At 39.9% G+C, this 17,521-nt stretch overlaps 1 protein-coding gene across 2 annotated transcripts in view; it reads left to right on the forward strand.

Annotated features, from left to right (window-relative positions):
• Nucleotides 1-17,521, forward strand: part of BRD10 (bromodomain containing 10) — a 37,362-nt gene that overhangs the window by 15,192 nt on the left and 4,649 nt on the right. For both annotated transcript variants that reach the window (XM_079958620.1, XM_079958621.1), the window contains 5 exons: nucleotides 5,469-6,850; nucleotides 9,413-9,489; nucleotides 11,825-11,914; nucleotides 15,660-15,775; nucleotides 16,345-16,523. In XM_079958620.1, the coding sequence (XP_079814746.1) occupies nucleotides 5,469-6,850; nucleotides 9,413-9,489; nucleotides 11,825-11,914; nucleotides 15,660-15,775; nucleotides 16,345-16,523 (1,844 nt within the window). The remainder of the gene's footprint in view (nucleotides 1-5,468; nucleotides 6,851-9,412; nucleotides 9,490-11,824; nucleotides 11,915-15,659; nucleotides 15,776-16,344; nucleotides 16,524-17,521) is intronic.

Consider the following 17,521-nt stretch of genomic DNA (forward strand, 5'->3'; position numbering starts at 1 on the left):
TTGTTAGACTTCTGTTTTGTTTTATTGAAGATTAAAGGTGTTTACTCTTTAGCATGTTGTGGGGGAACAAGTGATCATGTGTCAACTAACCATTTGAACTGCTAAAAGCCTTAATATTTTGTTTAAACATCCCATAAATATTGGTATGTGAAATTAAGATTCGAACTTGAGAAAAGTCTATATGTATCAGCTTTGTTCTACCTTGCATTTTAGTTTCTGTGTTTTTAATAAGTCCCCTTATCTGTATTATACTGGTAAGAATTCAGGCACATCAGTCGCATGCCATGAGGCCTAAACTTTCTCTTCTTGCTGATGGGTGGGTATGTGTTTGGCAGTGATGTTCTTGCAGTATTTTAGAGGGTTACAAGATGGATTCAATTTTTGCTGTAAATGGCTTTTTTTTAAAGGGAGTGGTGTTTGGTATTCATTATGAGTCCTTTTCTATCTTGATAATAGTCTATATATTTGTAAGTTAATTTGGTTCTTTTAGTGACTTGTTGAAAAGAAACATCGTCACTGCATTCAGTAGGGCGCATTGTCGGTGTAGCTCTGATGTTTGAGGTCTAAAATACCTTAGTATTAGTCTTTCTGTTTCTTGCTACATGTTCAACTGTGGACAGTTCACATGATCATCCTTTGGCTGCTGGCACAGAAGGCTCTATGCGTCAAAGGATTCACTGGGGGCACACAGAAGTGGAACATCAACTTTCAAAAGACGTTTGGAATTCACTCTTCAGACATTTAAGAGCAAACCCTTGTATAGCAGTGTGTGAATGGGTCATGTGATGCCAAATTAGGATGAAAAGTAGGCTGAGGTCCAAAGGACACTGCAGAGAGCTCTTGAAACACACACAAACTTTGCCGCTCTAAATTTCTATGTTACCTGACAAGTCGCTCGCAAAACATTTGGCGGAAATCTCTGACGCAACCCAAAGAGCCGCAGTCGGGGTAGGGGTGGAGTGGGGAGGCAACGCGGACATGTCTGTGACCTATTCTAAGTGAATTTGTTTAGCAACAGAGTGTCAATCTTTTTAAAAAAATAAATAAAAAGTATTTCAAAATTGCTTTTTCCCCTTCAACGCTGTGATTTATTTGGGCATGATTGGGCTTTTTGGTAGCATTTTCTAACATGGAAAGTTTTCCATGTTCTGATTTTACATGCTTCACTTCCACTTAGTAAGTATGCATAGTTAACCATAGTTTAATGTTCTAGCATTATGGGAATAAGTCTGTTTGAATCTCAGGTTTGGGCTCCCTTTTCTTCCTGTCATATAAGGAATGAGATTGGAAGCATTTAAACTGCAGTTTCATCATTTTCAAACTATTTGCTCTTGACACCTTTCACTAAAACATAGATTAAACCAGGCATAGGCAAACTCCGGCCCTCCAGATGTTTGGGACTACAATCCCCATCATTCCTAGCTAACAGGACCAGATGATGGGAATTGTAGTCCCAAACATCTGGAGGGCCAGAGTTTGCCTACGCCTGGATTAAATGAACCACAGTTTGTCATTAGCCACATTTAGATCTTAGCAAGCCTTTTGGCTGTGCATGTGGCTTCTTCATGTGAGTGAATAAGCCAGGAAGTTTTCAGTAAGAATAGTTTCAAGTTTTGTACAAACTGGGAAACCGCGGTTACCAGCCTTGGAGCAGGCAGTGATCTTAAGCCTACTTCATAGCATGGCTTCATGTCCTGACTTAGTTTCCCTGTTTGACCCTAGCAGAGTATCGTTAATTAAAGAGTTCTAGTTTGTTTACTGCCCCTGCAAAAGAGAAAGACGAGAGGCTGCATTTGTGCCCACAAGGCTTGCTCATATCTTGGCTTATAATGATAATCAGAACTAGGCCATTGTTTGACATAAAAACAAGCTACAGTTTGTTGTACCAGGAAGCATCCACTTACCATTGACCTCAGTGGAACTGACGTCTGAGTAGGCATGTATAGTATTGTGCTGTTAATATGGTTCAGACACTCTGTTTAAACAAATTCAAAGTTGTATTTCCTTGAAATACCTGTAACCCTTTGAAAAAATGATAATAGCATGTGATCCGCTTATTTAAATCTTAACGAATAGAGAAGCCAGTGAGAATTTTACATATTAATTCCAGCACATCAAAAGAGCTTTGAAAGAGATATATGTATGCTTCCTAGAGATAGTCATTTGAAGAAATACAAATAATGCCAGTCGGTCATATTAAGAAACTGATTGGACATTAGCTTGGAATCGGATCTATTAAAGCTTTTTTATTTGTTTGCTTTAACATGTTTCACAGCTGTGAAAGCAGCTTTATTTTCCTATAACATACTCAACCAGCTATTTAGATAGTACCCCGAAGGAGGAAATGTTTATATTCCATTTACTGAAAATAGTAAATGTTTATAGTGTAATATCTGGTTACAAATGAAATTAAAAACAAATCTGAAATATATAAGTGAATACAGTTATGGGGAAAGTGAATGAACATTAAAGTTCTATAATCATAAAAAAATATGTATTTTGAGTTTAAGATGTGACCAAGTCAGAGTTAAAGCACTATTACTTTCTATTATTTGTAGTTAGAGACTCTTAAGAATGCTGTATTCAGCCTAGCTTATGGATATTTTTCTAAACGAGAGCAAAGTAAGATACTGAAATCCAAGTTGTCATGAAATTCTATCTTTAATCAAGATACAATCGTACATCATAAAATGAAATAAAAAACTTTTTTTAAAAAATCAAGCTGAAATTGGCAAAATGTAACTCTGGTTGCAAAGCACGGCATTCCTATTCTTTTCCTCATTGCAGCCTGCTGAAAAGCTGCTTCTGATAGTCAAGGGCCCCATTGGAATGGCATGCAGTGTGACACCAGTGGCTGTAGCAGGAAGAGAGAAGTGGGGAGCGAACACTTTGGATTAGCGGAAGTGCTTTCCTGTTGCGCAAAGCATCATTAGCTACAAACATATCTTTCTAGTTTATGGCATGGTGTGTGTGTGGAGGAACAGTCATGCACACTCCTACTTGGAAGCAAGTCGTATCAACTTGAGTGGGAGTTGCTCCTGAGCACGCGAGGCAATTAACAGTGCTGTGTGTTCTAACAATTAATTAATATTTCTTTATTGAACAGCAAGAATTGACTTGCCATATAAGCACTTTTCTCTCTTTGTCTCTACCCGCAGGCTAATTGCCCCATGGTTCCTGCCTGTAGATATTGTAGAGTATAATTTAGGATCATAGACAGCTGCTTTATACCAGACCAGACTTATTGTCGGTCTAGCCCAGTATTATCCACCCCGAGTGGCAGCAGCTCTCCAGGGTCTCAGCCAGAGTCCTTTCCCTCACTCTTACCCCAATACTTTCACCTAGAGGTGCCAGGGATTGAACCGAAGACCTTTTGTTTGTAAAGGACGTGCTCTATCACTGATCTATAATGACCCCGTTACTAAAATCCCCCAATTTCATGCTGGTAATTGTCCAAATTTACCTTTTAATTGTCCAAATTATAGACAGCTGAACATGAATGACTGTTATAAAGGCTTAGTTCCAGCACACAGGATAATTGGACAAGTGCTAGAGCCCAGAAAGGCCCGCTCTTGCCAGGCTAGTGCCAGTCTCTGCCCTGGGCTGCTGCTTAATGATGCTAATAAGTGGCTGCTGTTGTGAGCAGACTGCATGCCTGCCTAGGGAAGCGTAAACATGGGGACAGTGGCCGGAAGGTGATGCTCAGCGGTGCTCTGGGCCTTTGAGCCTGAACTCATCTGCACCATCATGTGAATTATGTTGGCTCCACCCCATTGTGTGCATGTTGTGGCCAGTGGCGGAATTGAAATGGCGGCTCTGGCAAGTCCAGGTTTCAGACCTGGCAATCCACTGTGGCAGTCAGGCACAGCACTTCACTTCCTGTGGAAGTAGACTGCCAATCAGAATTTAGCAAGTGCGCTATGCACAAGTTATAGCCCCCATTTCCTTTCCTTCTCCTAGGCTGGATGAGGCAGAGTTAAATGCAGCATAGATTTGAAGAGAAATAGCCATTTTTTATAACACCGTGCTCTGTAAACGTTTTGGCATAATTCTCTCTAATGGCAAACTGTGATGGTGAGCACTGCCAAACTTGTAACTATGGCAGGGACACTGAGGAATAATCTGCCTGATCCGAGGAGCTCTGATGTTAGCAGAAATACAAAAAAGCTCTTTAAAAAAACAACCAGGGGCACAGTGGTTGGCATCCATACGTCTCAGGAGACAATGGAAGAGTGTGCCTTTGGGGGTGAAGTCAACTCTACAGCTGTAGAGACCAATACAGGAGAGACATGTTTTGTTGCAAGTGGGGCAGATGAAGATGTCTGGCTGTGCTGCTGTAGATGCAGCATGGTATTTCTTCTCTGTGTGCTCCTTCCAGCCGTCATTACTCATGTGGTCACTGCTATGGATGCACAACCTGATTGCTTGTCTCCAGACACTGCAGTCATCTGCAAGGGATTCCCACACAGTGGAGTTGATTTGCCAGCCTTCATGTCATGTTTGCAGACATCTTTGTAATGCAGAGCTGGTCTGCCAACGTGCCTGTTGCCTGAAGGCAGCTCCCCATAGAGTACATCTTTGGGAATCCTGCTATCTTCTATTCTGTGGACATGACCAAGCCAGTGTAAACGTTGCTTGAGACAGGAATGCAAGCATGCAGGGATTGTGGGCTTGGGAGAGCACATATTTATTTGAGACTCTGCTCTGCCATGTGATGCCCAAAATCTTCCTGATGCAGTGCATGTAGAAGGCTTTGAGGCATTGTTCCTGGTGGTTGTTAGTTGCCCATGACTCCCTTCCATAAAACAGCATGCTCAACACGCAAGCCTGGTAGACTTTCATCTTGGTATTGGATGTTAGCATCACATACTCCAATACCCTTTAGGAAAGTTGAGCCATAGACACATCCAAATAGCCCAACAAGAATTATCATACTTAATAGCCATGGAGTGCTGTGTCAAACAGAAAATACAGAAAGAGGTGAGGCTGAATGATGTTCCTGGAGGGAAAGATTGACTGAAACCCTGAGCATCAGGAGGAATACACCACAACATTTTGTTGTAGGTTCCACTTCTTTCTTATCGGTTAATGGTGTGCATGTGGAAGAACTGAAAAGGGAAAAGTCTTCTGCTGCATTTCCATTTTCTGTAGAACTAGGTATGACATGTAGAACTTCTATAACAAATATATGAAATGGAGAATAGAATATCAAAACAGCTGAATCTGATTAGGATTTTAAACATGTCAATTGATGAATAGCTACCATGACCAGTAGCAACAGGGCCACATAAGTGCCAGTCTCTACCATTTCAGTAGTATCTGGATTTCAGCTCTGTGGTGTTACCCAAAGTCAGTAAAAATCTTTATTTCTGCAAGTATGCTTTCTTTATTGCTTTTAGATAGACATTTTATTTTTATTTTTTTCTTGCTGCCTTTAATACTAAACCTGACTTGTTTTGCTTTCTTAGGCTTCGAGAGCAAGAAAGAAAAGAGGCAGAAGAAGCTAGCCAAAAAGAAATTGAAGAATGGGAGAAGTCTCTTCTGTCTCAAGCATCACCTACTCGGATGGAAAACATGTGGGAAATCCCAGCTATTGGTCATTTCCTTTGTTTAGCACAGCATATTTTAAATTTGCCTGAAATAGTCTTTTATGAGCTAGAACGCTGCCTTCTGATGCCTCAGTGTAGCGCTTTTTTGTCTAAAATAATGACTTCTTTGTTAAGTCCTCCTCATCGGAGATCTACCTTGCATCGAAGGCCAACTCTTCCTTACAGGACTTGGGAAGCAGCACTTAAGCAGAAAGTACAGCAGTGGTATACAGCTGTGGGGCAAACGGACAATCCTGACAGTTGTGCAGAGAAACTTGGTCTTTGTCCTCAGTTTTTTAAAGTCCTTGGGGAAATTAATCCTTTGGAGGAAAAACCATTTCATGAGCTCCTGTTTTGTCAAAAAGTATGGCTGCTGAAAGGCCTCTGTGACTTTGTGTATGAGACCCAGAAAGATGTGCAAGATGCAGTACTCGGGCAGCCTATCCACGAGTGCAGGGAGGTGATACTGGGTTACGATTACTTAGAACACGCCTATGTTCACTTCCCACAGTTCTGTGGTGCAGATGTACGGATTTACAAGCAGAAGCCTTTTCATGCCCCTGAGTTTCCAGCTCCTCCCATTAAGGTGAGAAGAGTACCGCGGATTAAACTGGAGAAAGTGAAATGTGAATATGTCTCCAAAAGCAACGGCGAAGTTAGACTTAGCACTAAAGAAGAGCTGTCTTGCACAAGGGCAGAATCTGGAAACAATATCGGCTTAGCAAAGATGCACTTGGACTGTTTGGATGTGGCCCCAGAAAATGACACAAATTCCAACTGTGAAGAGAAAATTCGTAGGGACTGTGACTTTACAATAGATTGCTATAAAGAAAATCGAGATAAAGCCATTGTTCCAGGAGATGTTGTTAACTTTGGGGGGCCCCTCAGCCCAGGAGAAATCAGGGTTGTGGAAAATGGGGAGAAATGTGGTGAAACCGAGACTACCCCATTAAAGGAGAACACTCTTAAAACTTGCCAGATGCATGTGAATGGGAATCACAGTGACAATCCAGACATGAGTTGCCACAAAGTTGCAAAAGAAGCTACATCAGAGAATTCTGTAGAAAACAAAACACTACAGTTTACTAAAGTGCGAGCAAAGAAAAAGAAAAAGAAGAAAAAGAAATTGAAAGATATTTTGAATGAAAGCCTTCAGAGAAAGCGTGAGATTCACCTCCACTCATTGAAATCGTATAAACCTGAGATCCAGAATAAGTTGCTCATGATGAAAAAGAAAGCCAAACACAAGAAGCACAAATCGGGTAAGGTGGTTTGAGCAAATACCCTTATTTCGGTCTTTTGCATTCAGAGCTGCGGAAAATTTTTAAGTGTCTTTGTACTTAAAACATTTGATTTGGGCTCGTTTAAAAAAATGATTCCGATACTTAGGAATTTACATTGCTTTTTCCAGCCCTGTTTTAGTAAAGGTAAAGTAGAGGTAAAGGTACCCCTGCCCATACGGGCCAGTCTTGACAGACTCTGGGGTTGTGCGCCCATCTCACTTAAGAGGCCAGGGGCCAGCGCTGTCCGGAGACACTTCCGGGTCACGTGGCCAGCGTGACATTGCTGCTCTGGCGAGCCAGAGTCGCACACGGAAACGCCGTTTACCTTCCCGCTGTTAAGCGGTCCCTATTTATCTACTTGCACCCGGAGGTGCTTTCGAACTGCTAGGTTGGCAGGCGCTGGGACCGAGCAGCGGGAGCGCACCCCGCCGCAGGGATTCGAACCGCCGACCTTTCGATCGGCAAGCCCTAGGCGCTGAGGCTTTAACCCACAGCGCCACCTGCGTCCCACTTTAACCCACAGCTGAGGCTTTAACCCACAGCGCCACCTGTTTTAGTAGCCTATGGTAAAAAATACCTGACTGCTCACAGAAGATGTAATGAAAATTCCAGATTACAAAAGAAATATCACAGGTGCTTCAACTGGCAGTCAGTCATTGGGGAGTTATTTAGCATGAAGCTACATAGGTATCAATATAGTTTTCCTCATAGGGCAAATACTAGCGCAGTTTACATTGGTAAATTGAATTGGGTTGGGGAGTGAGAAGGAGTTATGTGTCTTTCATTGATCCAGTTTGCCACCCCACCCTGTGGCTTTGAATTGGAAAAAAAATTGGGGGATTATGGGAGCTCCACAATCCAGTTGCAAAGTAACGTTTATTAAGACCAAACAAAATGTCACAAAATTGTGGCAAGTTTTCACGTTCTGTTATTCAGGCAAGATCCACAATGTGTGGGTGTGGGGAGGAGCAGGAAAAGTCACCACTCATTATCCACCCTGGTTGGGATTAAAGAAGAAAGAGCAATTAATTTGGGTGTGGACAGTGGGAGAAGGAGCAATGAATAAGGTTTAAAAAAGAGCCTTTTAGTGTGTGAGAGAGAGAAGGGGGGAGGAGAAGGGATAGAGCAGCAGAAATAATTTGCAACAATTTTCATATGCAGACATTGTAATAAAAGGTTGTTTAAAAATATAAATAATGTTTAGAAAGTGTGTTCTCCCCACCCCACCCCCACAAACACCAGAACATCAGGATCATCCACCCAGTGCAATTGGCAGTAGGTTGAAAACAGAAATACTATACTCTTTTTTTCATACAATGCATAATCACAATTAAGGTATGCATTACCATATAATGGGGTGATGGTTGCTAACTTACATGGCTTTGAAAAATAATTAGACAAATGAGTAGATGTTAGACGTATCTTACGTTGATTAGCCATGATGCTAAATTGTTCCCAAATATTAAGAGACAATATATCTCTGAAAAATCAAGTGCTATGGATAAAAACAGGTGATGATTGTTACCCTTACACCCTGCTCCTGTGTTTTCCTGGAAGCATTTGGCTAGTCACTGCTATTTACAAAATTCTTCTTTCAATAATTCTTCTATTTTTCTATGATCCCTGAGGAGCTGAGGTTAGCATCCCTTCTCTCTGGAGTTGTCCCAAGAGAGAGACAATTCTGTACACCTATCTTTTGTCAGGTGGAACAATAAATAGGTAACAATGGGAGTGATATTGCCTATCATAGGGATTATTGAACATCTCTTACAATAGATGCATGCTTGTTAGTATCATTAACATGAAGCCCAAACTCTATGTTGCTACCTTGTTGTACACAACTCCAGAGGGGATAGGTTTCATGAATATAAAGTATTTTGTTAAATAGGTGAGATAGGAGGTGTATTCTCTGTTTTTAGTGGTCCCTATACAGCTGTATGGCTGGTTGACTTCCTTCAATACTTATTTGCTCTATGCAAAGCACATTGATGACTCAAAGTAAGTGATTGGCTTTAGGGCTAAGAAGGATTTCTGCTCTTATCAGTTGTGCAAATGCAGAGGACTGTGGATGTTTGTCTTTTTGAAAGCTTTAGGCGTTGACTCCTGGCAAGTGAGCTGACAAGCTTTTTGCAGGTAGAGAGCAGTATAGGTTGTTAAGGTGCAATTGTAATGTACGTATAAGATTTTGGAAAATTTTGTTTTTAAGCGTATTTTCAGAGTCGACAGCCTTTGTATATATAGTTCTCATGGGAATATGAATATAGAGAGCCTATTGTAAGAGGAAGGTATAGTTTTGATATGGGAGGAGGAGTCACAATATGGAATTTGAGCAGAAGTATTACTAAAAAGTATTAGAATAACTTCTTGTATGTCTAATTTTATGCAAATGTTACTACTCAAATACACCTTCCTGAAGAAAGACTTATCACAGTTTGTTGGTTGTTACACAGTCTTTGTTACCATTTAATTTTCAAGACTTTATGTAATTTGGATATATGGATCTTGATATCGACAAATTCAATCTTTTTCTCTCCCTTTAAGGAAAGAAATCAATATCTAAAAAAGCAGTTACAAAGAAGAGGAAATCTGTTACGAAGCCTGCTGTTCCAGAATTTCAGGTAAGTGGTTCTTGTTTCTTTAATTAGTTTTGCACTGTTTTAATTCTTGTACTTCATGTAGTAGAAGGCAGAAAGCCAAGAAAAAGCATTTTGTTTTTCTCTACTGGGACAGATGAACTGAATTAAGCTGACTGTATATTCAGTTATGTATATTTTAGTTGATACTGATAGTAAAACATACTAGGATTTGTACTAGAATTACAACAGCTAGAATCCAAAAGGGCTGTGCTGTGTGCAGTTTCATGCAAAATAACTAGGGCTTTTATGGGGTGTCTTCCCACCAGATCTATTCATCCCATGAAAAGCCACGCATGAAAAGTCAGGGTTGCCTGACCTTCAGAACAGTAGGCAAATGCAACATGTAGTGCTGCTTTTTGGATTCAGGGGGAGTGGGGAATGTGTTGTTTATGGATCATAGATGAATAGACAAATAACTTAGAAGGGAATTAATTCACTTGTGATGAATAAGCACTAATATTTAAAGTAAAAATATATTTTCCCAATTGTTTTTTTGGAAATGCCAATTGATACTGACAGTCACTATAAATGTTAGGATTTTTAAAAAGAAAATTATGTCAGTGTTTTCAGTTTTAACAACTCCTGGAACCAATAGATTGGACAATTCCCTCTTGTGTGTGGCACTGTTTTAGCTACATAGGATCCACACTGGGAGAATGAGTTCATTATTGTTCTATGGGAAATTCCTCTCCTATGTTGACAAAATTACTAGATTATGAGTCTCATCAGTGGAGCCCTGCACAAGAGCTTCCACTTGTGCAGCAGGACTTTCACCCTCTCCTTCCACACTAGGTCCTCCATACTCCCCAGAACTGGCTCTGTGCAGGTTGGGAGCACTCCCGGCACAGTTTGCGGAGGAAGAGAGGGGATTATTCTGTCTGGCAAATATAAATGCTTGCCTTTATGGAATGATCACCATAGTGTGATATTTGTATCCTATTAGGTTCAGTCAAAAAGGGTGGGAGGGGGACAGAAAAAGTTGCCACCTTTTTTTTTTTTTTACCTGGCTTCTAGGTCTTTAATGGGGTTGCCAACATTTACTGGCTACTGCTGTTTCCCTGCCTGCAACAACCAGTTCACTGGGTAACATTAGCTATGTTGGTTCCCATACCCTAAATTCACCCTGGTTTATTTCTGCAGGTTGCATGGTTGTTAAAGGTGCAGGAAGAGGCCTAACTAAGATTCTTCTGGCCAAATGGCAATCCTAGTCTTCAAAAGTTGCAATTGAAAAATATAAATTCAGCAGATAAAGCATGCACAGTTGCTCCTGAATCTCTCCCTTGATTTTTCTCCCTGAATGTTACAAACTATTAAAGGCTAAAGCCTAACCTTTGAGTACTTTCATCTCTACCTTTCATCTCCTTTCCCACCGCAAGTCCTTTTCTGTCCCTCACACAGCCACATTCTGTAATTTTCCAACAGACCCTCCATGCCGGTCATTCACTCTCAACTCCACACTGCATTCCATTCTCACAGCATGTTTATACTGAGCATATGCGCTAGACACCCTTATTAAATTCAGTTTATTAACATTGGCTATCAAAAGGCCTTTTTAATAAAAACTGCAAGTCATGGGTAATGGGACATGCCGGACGTTCCCCTTGACCTAACCCAACAAACCATTTCCCAAAAGACTCAATACAGATGGGGAAATATTTCTCCCAAAACCACAACAGCAAAGTTTATGGAAGAAAGATGAACTAGCCAAAACTCATTCTTCCCAAATTTGGCATGGACCATCCTCAAAACTATGTCTCCTACACTTACAGGTTTCAAATCAACCCATTGACTATTTTCTAACTTCGGATGCCATAGAACAAACTGTTGCTCATTATAATAGTGGAATGTGATTTGGTAGAACACCTTTAACATAGAGTAGTCCTAAAATACATACATAATTTTATTTGTATGCCACTTTTTCATAGTTCAAACCATGCTCGAGGTGGCTTATAACATGAAAAAAATACATAATTCAACACATAACAAAAGTAGCCATAAACAATAAATAAAATATCAAAAAATATACAGCCAGATTGAACAAATTCCATATACATAATAAAGATAAAAAATTAATATCAGTAACAGCAACAGCTCCCGTAAGCAATACCCCAGCCCAAGAAAATCTTTAGCAGCCTCAGCTGTTGTAGCTAGAGTCAGTCAAGGCTCCCTCCCAGGCCAGGTGGAAAAAGACCTGCAAGGCAGGGAGCAGGTCAGACCCATTGACTTCTGAATAAATATGTATCAAATTTTACTGAACATATTATATATTTTAAAACTCCCTGCTTGATTATTTTATCTTTTCCCCCTCTTATTTCAGCTTATTTGCACTAATCTCGATGAACTCAGGGAATTAATTAGAAAAATTGAGAATGAACTCAAAGATGTGGAGAATGTTAAAAAGAAATCGGTATGTCTACTTTTTTCTTTTTTAAAAATGCAACATGTTTGGATGGATTATCACTTACAGGTGTTTTTAATTTGTGCCTTCTCCAGGTGAATCATGGAAAACTTTTTAAAAGTTTCCACTGTGGCCTCTTACCAGCTATTAGGAAGAACAATAGTGTTTGAGCAATACTGTAGGGCTTTTTAGTCAAATAAAAGTTGACTTGTGGCTAGCTCTGTAGACCAGTGGTTCCCGAATAGCCAAGTGTTGCAGACCCCCTGTTTTTCAAAAGCCAAGCCATGAACTCCCCACTTTTGAAAAAAATATATCTCTATGGTAGCTTTTGTTGTGTGAATGGTATCATGGACACCCCCACACCCCTGTTGGCCATTGAGAACCACTGCTGTAGACAAAGGGCTGTATCCAATAAAGTTGCCCATTCGTGCAAGGACTTCTGTTTGCACAAGGGAACTTTCCCTCCTTCTTGGTGCCCCAGGTAAAAGTTCCTGCACAAACAGGACAACTTCATTGGACATAAGCAATAAGGTGTTCCTCTTCTTTACTCTCACTGCTGTTTTGTGAAGTGCTGCCCTTTATCTAATCAGTTGAATTTAGGTTGTTACCTTGCTGGACGTATCACGTTCATATGGTGCGTAGCACACTGTTCTAGTTTTGCTTCCCACCCTGAATCTAAGAGAAAACCATGTGTGAGCCTATATTTCATCTCATATTGTATTAGAGTGAAAGTAAACTTCGTCATGCTCCATGGCTCTAGGGATATGTGGATATAACTTGTATTCTGCTCAGTGAATACTGAGATAACCAACTGGGATATCATCCAACTGAATTACAAGAATTTTGCAAGAATTGTTAGAATGATAAGACGTTGAAAGGTTGATTCCAAAGGTATGCAACTATTCACGGTTGTAAATGGCTTTTAGAATTGCCAATCATGCAGTCAGGCTCCTGCAACTTTTTCAGTAGTTACAGGTTCAGAGAAATGTTCCTGCTGCTACTTAACAGTAAAGTGGAAGAGATCTGTTGAATGGGGCAAAGGTGTGTATTTGAGGCAAAACTGCTGCCCCAACCTGCTTGTTTCATAGATATTAACTTGCTCCTGTGTACTGTATATGTATATTTGTATATGTGTCATGGAGTTGCATGGGTTGGAACTTGAAGAATAAACAATTTAACTGGACAGTGGAACTTACTGAAGAGTAGTTGATACATCTTTCTGTACTTTTGTTTTCTGGTAGAATGTAGATTAACAGGTTAATCATATGCATGTTTACCCAAAAATATGACTTCATTGAGTTTTATGGTACTTGCTTCCAAGTAAGTGTGCATAGAATAGCATTTCAGGTGTAAAGTCCAGCAGTCTTTTTCCTAAGCACTTTAGAATCCATATGTACAACTTCTGCCTGCTTTGTGTTTACAATATGATAGAAATTGCAGGCAAGCTCACTCTAGTTAAATATTAATCTACAATAGTTCTATATTGTATTTGTTTTCCATCCCTAATCTTTCATCCAAACTGCAGTCTATGTTTTTCTTACCTTGCATTTCTGACATCTCAGTTCACAATACTTTTGCTCTAAACACTGCTTTAAAACACACATACCCCTACCTTTCAATTCAATTATGTCACCATTAGGTTTTTGCAGGAACAAGTTGATATTCAGAACTTAAAAGCAGGACAGTCTCATTTGGGCTCAAATCCTGTATCTGTTGAACCAAATGGATTTATGATTGTGCTGTTAAACACACATGAGCATTTAAACCTAAATTTAGGGTCCTGTCATGTGTCATTGCCACACCCAGGTCTGTGTTGATTTGTTTTTATTAATAAATTTGCTTCAAAATATTTGCCCTCCTTTCGGAGGCTTCATACGCAGTATTAAATTCCATACTCCGTCTGCTTTTTAAATCTATTATCATTAGGGCTGGGCGATATCATCCTATGCCCTTTTAAAATGTGGGGGTTGGGTTGTTTTTATTTTGAATATATATTTTGTGGTTTTATATTTTGATTTTGTTCTGTGAACCAACCTGAGAACTCTGGGTATAGAGTGGTATATAAATTCAAATAATAATAGTAGTAATATTAATAATAATAGTAATAGTAATAATAATTACTATTCGAGAGCCAGTGTGGTGTAGTGGTTAAGAGCGGTAGTCTCGTAATCTGGTGAACCGGGTTCGCTTCCCCGCTCCTCCACATGCAGCTGCTGGGTGACCTTGGGCTAGTCATACTTCTCTGAAGTCTCTCAGCCCCACTCACCTCACAGAGTGTTTGTTGTGGGGGAGGAAAGGAAAGGAGAATGTTAGCCGCTTTGAGACTCCTTAGGGTAGTGATAAAGCGGGATATCAAATCCAAACTCTAATAATAATAATAATAATAATAATAATAATAATAATAATGTCATCATTTCAGCATCACAATGTATATCACCAGTGGTATCACAGTGTTGAAAAGCTGCATCAGCCCCGCAAGGTGCCAGGGTGAAACTGCCTCAGCTTCCTTGGCAGGAGTTGCGGCAGTTTCACCCTGGCTGTTCGCAGGGCCAATGCAGCTTGTTCCTCCCTCCGAGCACCAGGTGCTGGCAGCAGAGGGAGTCAGGTGGAGACGAACTCCACCCCCAGTATACTGCCAATTGAAGGCACCATCACACTCTGGCCCTCAAACCGGTCCTGGGCGATGTATCAATACATCACCCAGGCCTAAGTTCCATATTTTTATGTTCACCTTCAGATTTTCTGGACCATTCTCTTAGATTTCACTGCATACTCCAAAAGGTATTCAAAGGGCTCCCTGTAACTGCTGATCGGCAGTTAAAGTGACCTCTTTTGAACTTTTGACAAGTGTCAATGGCCTGCCATGGCTAGGCGAAGATTTGGGAATCTGCTAAGAAAGAGGTATGGAGAACAGCAGAGGTAGGTCACAGATATGTTGAGCATATAATTCATTTAAATTTCAACATATCTGCTTGGTTCAAATTTGTAAGGGAGCCTACTTGGCCCAGTGGGTCAGTTCACTACTGAGCGACAAGATGGCTAACAAGTAGTGGCGGCAGGTCAGTTGACGTTTCAGTTCAACATCTGAAATTAGTCTTGAGCTGTAATCAAACTGAAATCCGCTGTAATCCGAAGTACTTTCAGAATAATGGCACAGTCCTGTGCATGGCAACCCAGACGTATACTCCATTCATCTTCTTTTGTATAGAATTACAGCCTAAATCATCAGATCTGTAGGTAACTTTGCCCTAGGAATGAGCGGCTGTTTAAAGTTACAGGAAAAATGGGCATTTCTTAGTTGATTTCTTCGCAATCTAAATAAAGATGTTTTCACCTTAGCTTTCTATTCATGACATTTTGAAATATGTATTTTTGCTTAAAAGGACATATCTGCTAGCTCCTGCAGTTTTACACTTGCAAATATGTTTTTGGGAGTAGTCCAGTGCCACTCAATGGAAAAGTTATTTTTGGGGGGCATAAAATTTCACAGTAGTTTACCTACGAGTTACTTTTCTCCTGTTGTGGTTTCCAGTGGGAGCCGTTTTTAATTTAGGTATTTATTTGTATATCCTCTCAATGCTGGTTACATCATAAAACAGATTAAAAGAATAAAACAGAAACCTCTGGTCTTACCATTGTGAAAATAAATTGGAAGAAAGTCTGTTGATATATTGTTGTACTATGAAAAGATTGTACTGTGTATCTTTATCACATCCAAACGCACTACAATAATGTCCTATTTTTATGTATACAGGGAAGGTGGTATCACCGAAAGCAAGCTGTAAAAGAACTACACTGTACTCTGCTGCGACTGCTCAATGAATTGCTACCATGGGAACCAAAACTAATGAAGGCTTTTCAAAGAAACAGGTAATTAGCTGTTTTAAATAACGTGAAATGTAAGGACTCTGCACCAGTTATCTTGTTTTGCGATTGCTTTTGTGGTACAGACAAGAAGCCTGACATTTTATGGTACTTCCCAGCTTAGACAGTGATGGGTCTAGGTAATTATGTCACCAGATCTGTGTCTCCAGCCAGAATTATCTAGTTTGTTTCCCCCCCAATGATTTTGTTATTGCAAATTCATTAAAGAAAAAAGAAAAAGAGACTGAGAGAAAACAAAGAAGGGAAGAAGCACAAAAAGAAAACCCCATCAGCTCACATGAATGATACGTTTAAACATCAATAAACATCTTAATTTACACATATAGATCAATGTGCCACCCATATATTTATACAAGCAAAGTATGCTCAAATGTAGCAGTGACATTAGGGTCATCAGACCATTGTGTAATAAATGGTGGATATTTATCTTTCCAGGCTTGAAGTAACTCGCTTAATGACCATTTAGGCTGTGTAAGATCCTTTATTGTCCTGCCATCACCATACAGCAGGAATATCATGTCAAAGTCGTTCTTTCTTGTGATGTTTTGTTGAAGGTCACGGTTAAAAAAGGATTATGATGACTTCAAAAAGCAACCAGATCATGATAAATTTACAAGAGAACAGTGGACTAATGAGGATGGTGAAGTAAATACTGGCATGGAGGTTTCCACTAAAGCAACGAGTGAGTCCCCTGAGCACAATGAACTTCTGAAAAGGGATTATACAGATACAGGTAAGTCCTTTGCTAGTCATTGTGAGTACCTAGGCACATACAGCAGTCCTTGCATATGGTTCTTATTTTAGTCAGCTAGAGAGTTTGAGTGGTAAAACACAGGGCACTTCAGCCCAGTTCCCACCATAAAATTTGTGGGGTGCTTATTTATTAGGGGGCAAAACTCAGCAATTTATCTAGCTTTAGGATCTCGTGAGGATTTGAGTAGGATTGAGCACAGCTATGCTCACTCATTCCTGTGAACAGTTGCTGCTGCCTCCTTTCCCCTGAAACCCAACAACTTACATTTGGGGAAGAAGAAAACAGAGAAGATATTCCCAGTACAAGAAGCCATGGCCCTGGGAACACCTGCTGTCTTCCCTTTTCCTTCCTCCAAAGGTGTGTTCTTTGGTTTGGGGAAAAGGGAAATTAGCAGAGGCAGGGGTTTTTGAGTACCTTTTAAGCCTTTTGCAAGTGTTCAATGGGCACACTTGCAAAAGCTCAGGCTATTTCAGGGTAAATGGTGGGATGTTCATGAGTCGCCACTATTTTTGATTAAAAGACTTTCCAACTTAAGCAGTGTGGTCTTTTACTAAAGAAGCTTTACTATCAGTTAAAAAGTAGGTATCTGAATTTAACATCTTGGAAAACATTCACAATTTTAGTTTGTAATGACATACATACACACACACGTATATATACATACACCCCCCCCGAGAAACTGCTTCCAACACATATACAAACATAATAAAACATCAACCATTAATAGTAACAGTGTGATCCAATCTAAAAAGTCACAATAGCTTTAAAATAAACAACTTGTATCAAATAAAGCAATATTCAACAATCCATTAAAACCTAATAGTAAACAGTAAAACTAACATCAGCAAATAGTAATTAAACAGTATTGACTTCCTAATGAGATCTTATGCCAGTACAGAAAATGTTATAAAATGTAATTGGATATAGATTAAGTTACTGTCTTCTGAAAATGTGTAATTAGCAAGTTCTTGATGAAA

Source organism: Podarcis cretensis (genome assembly GCF_951804945.1).
Source record: "Podarcis cretensis genome assembly, chromosome: 17".
Classification (NCBI taxonomy): domain Eukaryota; kingdom Metazoa; phylum Chordata; class Lepidosauria; order Squamata; family Lacertidae; genus Podarcis; species Podarcis cretensis.